Source organism: Phalacrocorax carbo, chromosome Z, assembly GCF_963921805.1.
Source record: "Phalacrocorax carbo chromosome Z, bPhaCar2.1, whole genome shotgun sequence".
Taxonomy (NCBI): Eukaryota; Metazoa; Chordata; class Aves; order Suliformes; family Phalacrocoracidae; genus Phalacrocorax; species Phalacrocorax carbo.
Genome location: NC_087548.1, coordinates 62,645,051 through 62,660,703, shown reverse-complemented (window position 1 = coordinate 62,660,703; position 15,653 = coordinate 62,645,051). Strand labels below are relative to the sequence as shown.

The 15,653-nt window shown below is 38.4% G+C and overlaps 1 protein-coding gene across 6 annotated transcripts in view; it reads left to right on the top strand.

Moving 5' to 3' along the window:
• Nucleotides 1–15,653, top strand: part of MCC (MCC regulator of WNT signaling pathway) — a 237,752-nt gene that overhangs the window by 164,288 nt on the left and 57,811 nt on the right. For all 6 annotated transcript variants that reach the window (XM_064438842.1, XM_064438844.1, XM_064438843.1 and 3 more), the window contains 2 exons: nucleotides 4,357–4,499; nucleotides 11,776–11,912. In XM_064438842.1, the coding sequence (XP_064294912.1) occupies nucleotides 4,357–4,499; nucleotides 11,776–11,912 (280 nt within the window). The remainder of the gene's footprint in view (nucleotides 1–4,356; nucleotides 4,500–11,775; nucleotides 11,913–15,653) is intronic.

The window sequence follows — 15,653 nt, the reverse complement described above, 5'->3', positions numbered from 1 at the left end:
TGTTTTGGGGAACCACAATTCCAGTAACAGATGACAAATGGTGAAGAAAGATAGTTGGACAGCCTGTGCTTAAAGTTTTGTAAAAGAACGTAATTGATTACTGGTTGTTGTATTATGATGATTTCCAAAACTGCAGTCTGTGGAGACCTGCTATACCATTTGCCTACACCCTTCTATTATTTCAGAAAGACAGCAGTTCTTCTTGTTTGTATCGGTGTACAGTTTGGCAACAGAACAATCTTTTGAATGAAATTTGCTGCGAAGTACTAGTCAACCACAACTAACGTCTTCTTCCAAAACTCCTTCTGTGGTTATGAAAAGAAAAGTAGTGCTTTCTGCTAGCTGTCTGGCATGATACTCTGGTTTGGTAATGATAAATAGTGGATGTCTGAAGGGAGAGCATATGGAGAGTTGTCCTCCTTCATACTCCCCCACCTTTCTGCCAACATCTGTGAGCAGGAGACTGCATCACACTTAATAGTCCTCTATGGTCCTATCCTCCATGGATTTACCTAACCTTCTTTCTAATCCATCTACATTCTTGGCATTTCCTACATCCTGTGACATTGAGTTCTGCGGTTTTATGATAGAACATGGGATTTAATTACACACTGAATGTTTCAGCAAATACAACAAGAATAGACAGTTCACTTAGTACATCTTCCTTATCATTTCATCTTCTCTCATGAGGTACACCTGCTTTCTTATTTTTTGTGCTTAGCCCTTGTAATTTTGGAATTTTATAATAGCTCTAGACCAAGGGTAACAGAGACTGTGCTGCATCGTTCTTGATCCTATATCACACAGCAGTTAGTCCCATTACTGCAGTAATAATTCTTTACCATCCACTTAGTTACTCAGAGTGTAGGGAGGGACAGCAGAATTTCAGTATAAGAATAAAACCAACACTCTGTAGGCATATAAGAGCATGTGAACTTCACAGGAAGGCTTCAGTTTCTCATTCAATGAAGTAACTTGAAATAGAAATGCGTGGTGTTCAGATGAACGTTGAAATTACTTGTTCTGTTGTGTGATGTCCTTATCTCCTGTGGATTAGTCCTGTGTACTTGTATTGTTCTTCCACACCAAGTATACACAGATATCACCAAACAATTAATTCTAACCATACATGTTTTCATGATTGAGGATTTGGCACGAAGGACTTGTGTTTATACTTAAAATTAGATTAATGGATTGCCACTTTAAAATCTGCCACTCCTCTTAAATTAAAATACTGTATTAGCTGAGAGAAGGTTTTTATCTCCTGTGAGCCTGTTAGACAGGTTTATCGTTGTGGCTCTTTCAGGTGACGACTTGTATTCTTGGTGAACAATGCCATAGCCAGTGTTTGTCTCTGCAGGGCCTGAGGCACTGGGGGATCTCTTAGCAAGCACTGCTGCTGGTGGTTCTTTTTTTGTCCTCTGACTGAACACTGCAAATTTAACGAAGGTTTGCACTGGTAATGTTTCTTGTGCTAGGAATTAGCGTACAGTAGAATAATGTGTTGAGACTTGGGTTAAAATATTTTCTCTTATCATCATTCTCCCTCATACTCTTCTTGCTCTTGCGGTTGTTTCCAAGCTTCAAGAAGTCTGACAAAGGAGTTTCCAGGCATTGTTAATTTATACTGTAATTGGAATAACTTTTTTAGTCTGTACCAAAAACCAGCCAAGGGTCAGTTAAACTGAGAACTCTGCTGGAAACTTCTCTCCTGACCTCAACAATCGCTCACCTTTTGCAGCCTCTCAGTGGATTATCGCTCTGTCTGCTTTCTCAGAGAATTAGAGCTCTTAATGGTTTTGATCAGAACTTAAGTATGAGGCTGGAAAGGGGTGAAGAAAGGGTGTGAGGTATTTATATTAAAAACATTGTGTGACAGACATGCAAATAGATTGCAAGAGCTGAATGTGTACGCCTTGGAAAGGAAAAGGAACTGGTGGCAGATCATAGTTCTGAGGCTCAGAGGACACAGAAACTGAAGAGGATGATGAGCAGGTTCAGTATCCCAGGTAGCAATGGGTACCAAAACACAAATTTCTTTCTTTTCCCTTTTAAGCTTTGGGATGAATGTGCCATAATGAGGAGCAATCCCGTGTAACAAGAATTTTCTGTTGTTACTGCATTTTGGGATTCATACTGAACTACGTTTCCATTGTTTGGATGCTTTTGCCTTTTTCAGTTGAGACTTGTCATGTCTGACCAAAACTTATGAGGCATAACTCTGTACCTACCTCCAAGGCACAGCAGTCCTTAGCATCATGTCCTGTCTTTCACAGAGGTTTCCTTTCTGCATTTTCTAGTTACTTTTGCCCCAGATAATCCAAGAGCCTTTCTAAAGAATCAAATGTGAAGCTGTTGTCTTATATTGCCGGGCTGCTGGCTGTTCACAAAGTATGTCTGTCAGTAAATGATGGTTATCCTGAAAAATGGTGACTGAGAAATGGCTGGAGAAAACAGAAAGCAAGTTTGGTAATGTGGCTGAGGTCCATTAGCAAGAGTCCATATATCTTCAGTCAAGATAAATAAATTCTGCTTTTCAGTGCATAGCTTAGAAAGACAAAAATTGTTGCGATAGGGTTTTTATTTATTGTCTGAAAATAATTATCACACATTCCATCTTGAAACATCCTTTTGGTTTAAAGGGAAAAATGCACATAATTGATCTTGATAATGCTTAGGCAGCGTTTGTGGGTATCAGTGTGTGTCAGAGGAAATTTAGGTTTAGAAAGGCAGAACAAGCAACTCTGCATTGCACCTAAATCTGTTCTAAAGATTTTCTTAAACATTTTCTCTGTGTTATTTCTGCACTTCGAAAACTGTGGTAGTTCTTCAGCCAGATACAATGTTAAGATATGGAAAAGTGAGAAATAAATTGTGGAATGATCCTGCATATACATGTGTAACTATATCAGTTGCAAACACAAAGTCTTAAAAGCCAGGTGAACGTTATCAGTATTCTGAAATGTGATCCTTTACTCTTCTCTTCAGTGTGAAGATATTTATGGTCTGTTTGTCTTAGTGTAAGTGAAAGTGCTTTTGACTCCAGCTGGAATAAGAACCTCTTTTGTTGTAGTCCATGGAAAGGTGCTTTAATGTCTGGTCTACATTTCCATGTGCATATTCCTGGAACTCAAAAGTATTGAAATCAATTTTATTTAAAATTTAGAAGAAAAATGTTACTGAAGTGCAATGACATTTTTAGCCTTAAAGCAGCCTTTTAGGTAGATGATATTCTCAAGCTGTGAATGAGAGTAGCCAAAAAGTATGAGGGCAAACTGTGAAAATTCTGGCATACCTGCTAGTTTGGGTATAATTTTTTTATTTATGATAGAAAGGGTTGAAAGAATTACCTCTGTATAGAGTGTTTACTTGATTAAAAAAAAAAAGTTTTGATGCAGCAATTTTGGAGGACCTCTACATTGCTATAAATTGTAGCCCTTAGAAATGCTACTAGGATCTTACATTGCAGGTCTTCAGTTAACGAGAGTGAGTTTTATACTGCCAATTGGCTTGTGAATTTTCTTTTACTGACAATGTAGTATATACCATTCTGTGGTTGCAAGAAGGCTTGACTGTTTCCTGCAGGGGTTCAGAAGCAAAAAGTCAGAAGCCTTGCTCTTTCCAGCCACTACCAAGGATAACTTCAGTCACCATGCACTGTTGGATTGTAATTGCAGTAGACTGTATTTGTTTTCTGTAATTGAAGTAGAGTGTTTGCTGGCATAAAAGTAGTCCAGAGAGGCTGGATTTAAAATCCTATTGGAAAGAAAAAGGAGGATTTTGTGATATGTATAAAAAAAACAAGTAGCCATGTAGCCTTTTAATTCTTCAAACAATAAGCATTTTATCATAGAGGATTAGAATAATAACAAATATGCTATGTTATCATTAAAGGCTAATAAAAACAAATATACTAGAGAATAAGGCATAACCTCAAAGTGTGGTTACTTTTCCTTATAATAATGTTGTTTCTGCCTTAGGACTTGTTCTAATTCAGACCACCTTGGGAAGATCCTTGAAGATTCATGATGCATCATGAATCTCAGGGATTCAAAGATGAGATATTTACAGCTATTTTGAGTTGTGAATGCATTTTATGTTCAAGAGGGAAGGCAACTTCCGCCCTTTAGAAAAAAATTATAATAAAAGTACACTGCATAATATTTCAGTTCTTAAAATCTTGTAATTACATATCTTTGTGTACCTGTCAATATTTTGCATCTATCCTTTTCTTTTGCTAAGACAGCGTTGGTTTGATGAGTAAGAAAACCATTAATGGTGTGCACTTTTGCCTTGTATCTGATCTCTATGCAGTTATTCATAAGACCATTTCTGTTCGTTGTTTCTCTGCTTTAGTGTGAACAATCCCACCTAATGAGAGAGCACGAAGACGTGCAGGAGCAAACAACACTACGCTATGAAGAACGAATCACAGAGCTGCACAGTATCATTGCTGAATTAAACAAGAAAATTGATCGACTACAGGGAACAACAATAAGGTACAGCAACTTTCTGGAAGTTCTGGGCCAGTGGAAGAATCATACGAAATACAGTGTGAATTATACTCTAAATACAATTTGATGATGACTTTAAGGTAGTTAGACTTGTTATGACTGGTACTGAGTAGCTGCCCATAATTAAGGTACGTGTTTGGCAGAGTATCATCCCGAGGCTCAGAAGTGCTACATTCTTTCTGGCAAAATCACACTTTGCAAAGCCTAATGAAGACTGCGAAGAACTGCACTGTGCCATTTAAATATTCCTTTGGTGTAACATACATGTCAGGGTACCAGGTAAGTGATAGCAGTGGTGGATAAAGGCAGATGGAACCACCCAGCCTGTACGTCTGCTTTTAACTTTATTTTGTGGCATCCTATGGATCACCTAAGCCAAATCACTTGGGGTGAGAAGTATGGCTCAACTGGATTTCAGTATGCTTTGCATCTGCTTGTACTGGTATTTGTGACAAAACACAATGGTACAAATAACATTGTTGCCTGTCCTTGGAGCAGCAAAGCTTGAGGTATTACACTAGGTCATTAGTTGTTACTGTGGTAAAATACATGTTACATTTGACTACAAGAAAACGCTTTTTTTCCTCACTTGTTTTTACCCATTATTCTCAACCTAGAGAAAGTTGGACTAGAATGAGGAAGGAGCTTCTTAAAGTTTAACTTGTGAGGATGCAACTGAACTACTAGAATCTATGGATTTTCTAGAGAACATGGAATTAGATTTGACACTTCCGTAGGTAATATTGACATGGCGGTCTACCCATGTAGCAAATTTTCAGTTTTCCTTGCCTGTTAGCTGCAAGTTTATTGATAACTGCTTCATTCGTTCTTCCTTGTAAACATTTCTACTAGCACAAGACAACGTTGTTACAACAACTCAGTTTATCTTTCATGAAAACATTTATACGCACAAAGAAAAAGGTTTAGTGTACCATAAATAAGGGAAAGTATCATCACACCTTTATACCACTATAAAACCAGTGATAGAATCACATTCTGCTGAAGTTATTTAGGAAGATAAATACTGCCAACTCTGAGATGATCATAACTAGTGATGGTCATGGTGAGATTTTTCAGGTAATTATTTTCTAAACTGGTAGTACTTCTCTGAAGAAATCCCTGTGACTCCCTTGTTCATTCATGCTTGATATCTCTGCAGACAAACTTCCCATTTGTCTTGTTTCAAGTCACCTTTCTTTTCAGCATGATACTGGCTGTCCATCCTGCCCTCCTCTCTGGTAAAGTTCTACCAATTGAAAAGATTGATTGAAAAGCAAAATCTGAGAAAAAATCTGAGAAGCATGAGAGCTGCGTTGAACCAAGTAGTGTTCAATTACAAAATATTGGAATCAGGTGGATACTGTGAATGTGTAACCATGTCCATAAAAAAGTCAGCGGTGGCATGCACAAGGAAGTGAGGCATAAGAACTGAGTTTGATGGGAAGTGCATGCTGCTTCTCATAAAAATTGCAGTTTTGTTCTGCCTTTGGGGGGTATAGGCTTTTGAGGACATCAGAACAATAGTGCTGCAACAGGTGCCACAACACTGTCATGCCCCAGCTGTTTGGTCTTATTGTACGAGAGCTTGTTTTGCTCAGACAGCTAGGATGCCTCCTCTGTATTTATTTGTTCTGCTTTTACTAGGAAGAACAAAAATGCTTATTAAGTTAGTGGGTTTTTTTATTTCCTTTAATGATTGGAATAGGTTGTTTTCTTTGGCAAGCCAATGATTTGGTGTCTGGAGAACAGAGGAGTAATATTCCTCCTAAAAATGGCAAGCAGAGGTAGAATTGGAAGGATTCCATAGGATTTGTGAAGACAACTGGAAGAAGGAAAACTGATACTTCCTGCTGTAACTTTCTGTAAATCTGCTCTGGGATCTACTTGCGTCACTCTTGAGAAGCTGCTCCATCCCACAGCGCAAGGGTGGTGTAATTGCTGTCCTTGCTGGGGCAGGTGTGACTCAGCGCTCCACCCTTGGCTATGGGGGCTGTGAACCCAGGAGCTGGAACAAAAGTCCTGAGAGGAAGGGTTCTGGGAGCATGGCCCTGCTAGGGCCTCAGCATTTATACTTTCCTCTAACCAGAACACAGGAGGGATTTTAGTTTTGATTTGACTCTTGGATACCTGCAAGTAGTACTGAGTGGAGGCTTTACTTGTGCTATCATGAAATTTATGCTGTCTTTCTGGAAACAGTTTTCTTGAGTTTACATTAATTGCATAACAGATAAATGTTTCCCTAGTGCTGACACAGAGATTGTTCAGTATTTTCATGTATTGTCTTTAGGCTGTAAAAATAAATGAACATGTAGCTTGATGTACTGCTGCTTTATGACATTCTTCATGGTTCCTTCCAAAACCCCAAAATATTCTGGAAACAACTGGAAGAAACCAGAGTTTCATGGAGGGTATTTGACTGTCCTCTTTAAGCTGTATTATCTTTAAATTTGTAGCTCTTTGTTTGACTGTGAGTAGTACCCTCAGAAAGTAGGGCGGAAGTTAAGCAGAAAGAGTGTTTAAATATGAATAAGGTATTACAACAGTTTTAGGAGTGTTGGCAGGCTGTATAAGTTAGTTAACATTCTCCATTCCGAGAATTTTTCTCTCTTTGTTTCTGGGGTTTGGTTTCCCCTCCCCCTCACCCCCCACAATGTCAGGGGTTTTACACAGCTTGAAGTGTAATGGCTTTTGCTATTGTGGTTTAGTAATGCCAGCTCTATAAGAGAGCTTAAGGCACGTATCAGTATCAATGCCTGTGCCCTCTTCCCAGGTATATCTGATATGCTGATCTTAGTAATCTTACAGGAGTATTTTTATAAGTTTCCAGTTCTAGATTTGCTAGCACTTTCTTGGGTACAAGAAGTTCCATGTGTGTAGCCACATGCTGCTCTTGCACTACGTTCTTCCAGCATTCCCTAAGGAAAATGAAGTCACCATAGTTGTGGGAGCAAGCCAGCATTCATCTGCAATTGTCTCATCTCCCTGCTGCTGCTCTGGACAGCCCAGATGGTTTGGAAGCCCAACCTCACAAAAAAAAACAAACAACCAAACCTGAAATACAGCTGTAACTGATTTGATGTTAAGGCTGAAAAGAGAGTTGCCTATACTCATACTGTGCAAGTTGACAAGCCTCTTGCTTGCCTAGTTCTTCACGCGTGACAGTGCAGAATTTATCCACTATCAGCTCAAGAAGGTAGCAATTTGGAAGCAAAAAGACACAAAAGAAGTGATCCACTAGGATGAGGATGATTTATTTTTTATTTGAGCAGTCTGGAGACAAACCTGGCTCTGTTTTTTTTTTCTTGGAAAATGATAATTGTGTGACAGTGTCTCACTGTTCTTGTCTACATTATTAGGGAGAGAGTGAGAGGAGGTGGCTATTATTTTACTTAAGTTTGCTGTAAAACTCAAGTCACAGGCTTTTGTCAAACTCTGCAAGACTGTTGAGCAGAAGAGCCTATGATGGTTGTGCAGAGCACATTTTGTCAGCTGCTTTTAGAGCGAACAGTTTTCACTGAGTGGTGCTAGCTTGGAGTTACCATTAGCATGTCAAATGGATGCTGGTGGCAGTGTTACTCCTACTTCTGCTGTTTCAATTTGCAGAAGACAAATTTGTTTGCATTGCGAAGGTTCTGGGTCCTTTGACAAGGTGTATACCTACTCCTGTTTTCTCTCCAAGTGTGAACAACTTAGAAGACAGCAAAGCCAACCAAATGGCTTTGCCAATAGCTTTCCTAATTCAAGTGTCATATTATAAATACTTAGACATAAAGGATACACCTGATAACTCTGAAGCACAGAAGGGATTTACAAATTACACAGTACTGTACTAAAAGGGAATTATGTCTACATTAAAGGTGAATGTTCCTGACTTCAGGCATTTTTAGTATTGCCTTAAATTCATTCAAACACACCTCTTTTTTTTCTTAATAATGTCTTTGGCTGGCAAAATCATCTGTAACTTGGTTGTGCAGGAGCAACTTCGACCTATGACTGACAGTCTTTCTAAGATGTCAAATTCAGGTTCTGCAAAAGGAAGAAGGAAGAGGTCAAACTGCTTTTATTTCTAAACTGCTGGGTACACCTGTGCAACTCTAAAAATAATAAGCAACTTTAACAAACAGAAGTACACTCGGTTGAATATTGGTGCCTTTTAAGGATTATTTGAAACAGTTGTCAAGAAGCTTGTAACCCATTGCTGTAAAACCATTTGTTCACACAACTTTTAATCTGAAATATATTCAGAAAGTAGGTTGTGTTGGAGTTAATGAAGAAGGAGAGTGAATAGACTACAGCATCACAAGAAATAACACATGGCAGTTATGTTTACACAATGCCCTAGAGGTCTAATTCTAGCTTCTAAATATGTGCTAGGTGGAAGCTACTTGGATTCAATTTAAATGGCAGTGTGGGTGTGATAGTGTTGGCTTCAGCATACAATGCACAGCCCCACCTGCCTTCAGTGATTAATTCCCATGTTGTCTCAAGCGTGTCGCTATTTGTTCATAAGTGAACTAGTTCAGAGGGACCTCAGGTGTGTACACACAGGGAACAGTCAATCTCTCATTTGCAGTGCACATACGATTGTAGTATTTTCTATCCGAGGGACTTAAAATGCTTTAAAAAAATTCTTGTTCAAGTAAAATGTTTGTTGAAGAACTGCTGGCACCTAAAGTGTGAAACTATGCGCTGTTTGCAGCCATGAAGAGAATGTGCACCTTGCCAGCATCCTGGCAGAACTCGTCAGTGGTGTGAAAGGGTGCTGAAAGTGTGCTGTTCTGTTTACTATTTGATCAAGTTTTTCTCAGTGTCTGTGCAGCAACTGTGATCCTTGGTTGCACCCAAACATTAGGAAAGCAATAAGTGCAGATGTACCTGTAAAACACACTTTTTTGCTCCAACAATGTTTCCAGGCCTCTCAGTGTTTAAAACAGCTTGATCTGATCTTAACTACCTCCAATTCAGCATGACATTCCAGCAACTGGGAACCATCAGAACCCACAGGAGAACAAATACCCGCTTTCTCCAGCCAGGTCCTAGATGATGGCAGAAACAAGGAAGTTGTGATGCCCCCACCTTCAGTGGCTAGTCATCATCAGCTGTTGGGCGCCTTGCATTTCCAATGCCACTGGAGGAGTCTTCTCCAGTTTTGGGGAAAGGGGAGTCTCAAACAGTACCTTCTGTTACCACCAACTTCAGTTTTAAAGGCAGAATTTATATTTGTGGTGCATTGCTCCCCTCAAATTCCCCCTTCTGTTTTTAGCCCTCAGTCTGCCCCCTGTAAGACTCGTGGTAGAGAGCCCACTTGACCTTGCTGTTGCTTCACCAGAAAAGTATTCCTGATCTTTCTCATCAGGTCTTAGAAGTATTAGATCACTCAGAAAGTGAATTCTGCCTTGAGCCATCAGAAAGATGTGAGCCCTGATGTGTCACATACTTTTCAACTGCCCCAAGATTCCAAGGGTGCTTAAACTGAAAAAACCAATGCTAGTGCTAGCTAGATGAAGCTGTGTTGGATTTTAAACAAAAAATCTATGCAACAAGAGCCAAAAGAAGGGTGGTGAGATATTATTGTGTGTGGCATTGTTTTATGATCAATAGCCTCTTGTCCTTTTGTAGACGTAATTCAGGTTTTAAAAATGTAGGACTAATTGTTTTGTAGATTAAAAAATTTATTGCCTTCAGATCAAAAAATGCAACTGTTTGAGTGCTTGGTAATTGTTTTTTTCTAAAGCTCATTACTACTGGCTTGTGCTATGGCTAATAATAAACGAGTTTATGGAACATTAACTCACACTTATGTGTCTTCGTTACACTGTTTTAATTCCTGCTATTCATGATTTAGTTCTCACACTTTTTTAAACATGTACTGCATGGTACCTTAAAGAGCTTTCTTTGATCTAAATCTCAATTTTAACCAGCTGACCTACATTTTTGTTTAATAATAGTCAACTAAGTGCTTCTGATAAAGTCAGACATTCTTTGCACTGAAGCAAATATAAGCAGTAGAAGAACATAATAGTTCCTGTAGAAATTACATCTCAGTACCTTGGGAAACCCTGCTTGGCAAGCAAGCTGAAATTCCTTTTTTGAGTTTGCCTGGTTCATAAATTGTCACTTCTGCTACTTTGAAAGGAGAATTTACTTATGTCATTGTTCCCTGTATGTGCAGACCATCTTCTCTGCTATTTTGCCTCGCAAATCCAGACACACCTCCAGTCTAAACCCTGCAATATTTCTGCAAGAAACACTCATCACCGTATATAATACACACCACAGGCATAACATTACAAGTGCCCTTCCCAGATGCAGATCTCCAGATAGGTCTTTGCTATCCAAATCCAGACAGCTCCATTCTCCCACTTTCCTGCTGAATCTGCAGCAAAGTGAATCTCTGCGTTTCATTTAGTGTGTAGCAAAATGATGGCTGTTTGCTTACTTATCAGAGAGGCTCTGCACCTGGGTAAGCTGGTGTTTTTCTCATGTTTAAAATACGTACTTTAATGTCAAAACAGTCACTATGGAAGTAAAAAAAAAAATTCTGAGTCAAATCAGCAAGTGGATCAAAAGAAAGAATGTTTACACATGTTCTCAGGCAAAGCTATTTTTCATTTACTTATCTTCTTTCCCAGTGCTTTGAACTCGTCATGTGGAGACAGGAGGGAAAAGCCCTAATTTTTTAAACTCATTAGATTTAGCTAAAGTATTCTGTGTCCTCAATTATTTTAGTAGAACTAGCTTGACAAATAAGTTAAAACCTAGGTAATTGAGGCTTTTTATTTTTCACTAGCTCCAGCAGTTCAGTGCTATACTCTCTAGCTGTTCTCTTCCTTCTGAGAAGAGAAAATGAAAAACCTACCTGTCCCAAAAGCATTTTGATACTCACATGCATGTATGTGCATGTGCACGCTTGCTTTTCACACAAGCCGATGGCATCCTCAAGCTGAGAAAGACACCAGAATTGGTTATTCCTAATCCACTTTGGTATCAAAAGCCACTTGTGCTGATTAAGAATTGTTAGTTGGGGAGTTATTGCAGAGCAGTGTATTTGCACTCAATTCCACCCATTGTTTCCTTGTACAGTGGTCTGGAGTAATAATAAATTCGGGAATAAAAAAGTGGAAATCAGACACTGGCTGCTGCAAGTGGGTATTATGGGCACAGTTCTCTGCGATGGCTCAGCTTACAGATCTGAAGTAAGTGTCACAGAGATACATATTTCCTCAGAGGATTTTAGTTCTGCCTTTGTTCTCTCTCCCAGGGAGGAAGATGAGTATTCAGAGCTGCGGTCAGAGCTCAGCCAAAGCCAGCATGAGGTTAATGAAGACTCACGCAGCGTGGACCAGAATTCTGTCTCGGTACCAGAGAATCAGTCCACCATGGTCACTGCAGATGTGGGTGAGTTATGCTTCATAGTAGACATGATGCCTTCTCACAGCAGAAAAGCATCATAGCCTTTCAAATGCAAACCTAAACATTTGGTGAGAAAATAAATGAATCTAGGCTGTGTTAATCACACCAAATGCTGAACAACTCTGTGGCCATGAACTTATGTGTGACATAACCTCTGTTCCTTGATGTGGAACAACTATGGAGTCTAAAATGGAATGATTGTTCAGGAGAGCTTATGACTTTTGGGAAAGAAGAGTGAGAAAAAAGATACTCACATACCTTACATGTGCCTGTAAACTACTCTAACTCTAGAAAATAATTGCAGACAGCGGAAAAGTTGGGAGGAAAAGTGTGGGGAATGGATGGTCTGTCCTGTTCTTTTACAGCCTAATTACAAAGAACGTCTGCACTTCTTGAAAATGGAGAGCCTTTTTAAAGTATGGGATAAGGATAGCTAGTGAAATGGATTTAGGCAAGTATAAATCTGACATAAGCCATTCAAATACTGTGCAAGGAGGGAGCATCTCCAAACAGTTTGTAACTAATTTTTTTTTTCTGGTTAAGAACTAAGAGGACAAACATCTTTCCTTCAGAATTTCATCTATTTTGTCATCCAAGTGCAATTACTGCTAATTTGAAGAACTCCAAGTATGGAATAATTACTCCCTAAAGTTTGCAGTGTAAGCATGAGGAGACAGTAGGCCTTCAGTATGATAATGTTTAAGTCTTTGGGCACAATTCCTGAGTACCAACTGTAGGCTAGCAGAAGTCTAGTGTAATCCTCACTATGACTGATTTCCAGAATTCTCTTCAGAATACTATTTCTCTTAATTTATATTTAAAACCAAATAGTTGCTCTTCATTTTCTTCCCTAGGTAAACTATCTGGGTGCCTGGGAGCTTCTGTGGGTGATACAGTACACAAGCAGTGTTTTAGGAAATTGTTGAAATGTTGCAGAAATTGTGATCTTTAAATATTAAGCTATTAGCTCTACATGAGGTTTTGATAGTTATAATGTAGCATGCAATGTTTGCTTCCATACATAAGAAACTGTATTAAAACAGTTTCCAGTTGCTTGGAGCAGCGCACTACTTGATTGAGAACTTTTTGCTGTTTTTTCCACTACAGTGTCTTTTAGAGGAATGGACCTGAGAGTAGGCTGACTTTTGGGCATAGTATTCATTGCTCTCAAGTGGTGTTTAATAATGCATAAAACATGTTGATACTGTAAGCAACCATATAAAAGAGGTTTCCTGTATGATTTCTTAAACTGAAATTAATACACTAGCTCTGGAGCTGTATTTGTTTATAAATGCAAGACCTGCTGTGGCACATTTGTGTTTCAGTGTCTTTAATTTCTAGAAACATTGATAGAACAATATTAATAATAATGTAATCATGAAGTGTCTGACATACAAAATTCAAAGTATACTTAACAAAATACTGCATAGAGTCAAGATATTTTAGTAGAGGTTTTCATATTCTTAAAAAATGAAAGTTTTTACTTTCAAAAGTTAATGCTTATTATTAAGTTTCTACTTGAACAGATTCTAACATAAGGACTTTTTTTTCCTTATAATTTTCTTTCATCTTTTTTTCCTTTTTTTTTTTTTGTCAAAAAAATCAAGCTAATTTACTTTTCAGAGTTTGTTTTGGGGTTAGGGCTTTGATTTTGTTCTGCATGGGGTGGAGTTGAAACAGGGTTTGGGTACATTAAAAGCAAGTTTTCCATTTAAGTTTCTGCTAACAATGGGAAACATGGCAATAAAATGAAATATAGCAAAGGACAGAATGAGAATGTTAACCCTAGGGATTCTTGCGTTTTTTCAGTTTTTTTTTTTTTCTATACATTGAGTCTGTCCTTTTTCTTTTTTTTTCCCCGTACTCCTCTGAAAATAAATTCTTTTGTGTGTCTATATATATGTGTGTGTGTACATACAGATGTATGTATACACAAATATATATTTTTTTCATCCATCTAGATACAATTATATAAGGATAAAAAAATCATGACCTGATAACCACGTGCATGACCTGCTTACTGCCCTAATGGAATAAGCATCAGTGACTTACTAAAAACAATACGTCATGATACACTAATGCATGTGGATATACTACTCTATTGCTACAGGCAATAAAACACCAAGAGCTAAAACTATGAATTCTCTCCAGTGTCTTGCAGAGCTTGCGATTGGGTTGTACTGGTTTTCTGTGAGAAATGTATTGTAAACTCTTACTTTCTGGGAAAAATGTTATTGTAGGAACAAAACTCAGCGTACAACATCTTGTGAAGGTTGTTTAAATGGAGAAAATGTGTGTTACAGAAGATGTTATAGAAACAAATAAGTTCAAGCCAACAAAACTGAGGTTTTACAATTAGGGTTTTTACAGTTTACAAGTAATCCTGCAGAGTATATGCTGCTCATAAGTGAGTGTTATAAAGGGATTTTTAGTATTACTACAATAGATGGGTGGCTGCTAGTCAGGAACTAGTAAATATGACTTCAAGAGTAAAGTTCTGTATGTGTTGCCCCTTCACATTTTTCATACAATACTGTGACATCATTCTAAACTCTTGGTCTAGGTTCATGTTTATGTGCATTAGGCTGCGGAGTTAGATTTGTGGTAACAAGTTCACAGGTTTTTTACTTTCTGATTATCTCATCCCTTCATCCAACCAGTTCCAGTCTTGTCTTGCAGGCAGAGATTTCAAGGCAGTCTACAATAATCTGGTGTCTCACATCCATTAAATTTCAGGCACAGTTCAATGCCACACTACTTTAGTCCCCTATAAGAACCACAGCTATGGGGCTTCTAGGGAATTCTGACCACGGTGGAACACCTGCAGCAGTATTATAGAAATAACACCCTCCAGCAAGAATGCTTGCCACTATGTTCAGTAAGGTATAGGAACTGCTGGTGCACTGCTGTCTCATAGTGCACCACTTGTGTCCTGTACAGTTGGTAGTTATTGCAAACTGTTTAACTAGTAAGCTAGAAATACTAACTAGCACATCTGAGAGAAAACAACAGGGTGAATTCTACCTTGTGTCTGCCTTAGGAACTGACACCGTCTGTTGCCCTATGTGAGCCCAAGAAAACCAAAAATAATTTATGAAGTGAGCTAGCAAGGTACTGAGACCTACTTATTTTCACAGGAATGGAGGATGCTGTGGCAGTGCCCAAGGCACTAGAAGGGCTTTGCCTAAAGACAGAAAAGGAAGCGATTCTCTGCAACATTTTATAATTAAAATAGCATTGTTGTATATGCTGCTAATATGGTTGTAGTATGGAACATAGCAAAGAACAAGGTGTGCTGTTATGATCCCTGAATATTCTGCAGTTGCATTTGAAGAAAAAAGTAGCTATAAGAATGAAATATAGGCTCTAAGACTGTTAGTTGTTAGGGATCATTTCTGCAAACACCAGCATTTTTTAAATTAGGCAGTGCCAAAGTACAGCCACAGAAATTCCTCTGAAAAATGTCAAGTCATAATGTCAATGAATGTAACAGGCAGAAAAAATGTTGAGTTTACAGAGAAAAACCTTTGAGGGCAATAAAATCAGAATAATAGGCCCTGAGTGGCAAAAAGAATAACAAAAAAGAAATGGCATAGTATGTGAGCGTGTGGTGTCTTAAAATGTTGTCCTTCAGAAAAGAGAGGTTTTTGAAGAAAGAATGAACATTTCAGATAAGTAGGGGGAGTGTTATTTGTCAGAGAGGAGGTAACTCATTATTTCAGTCGA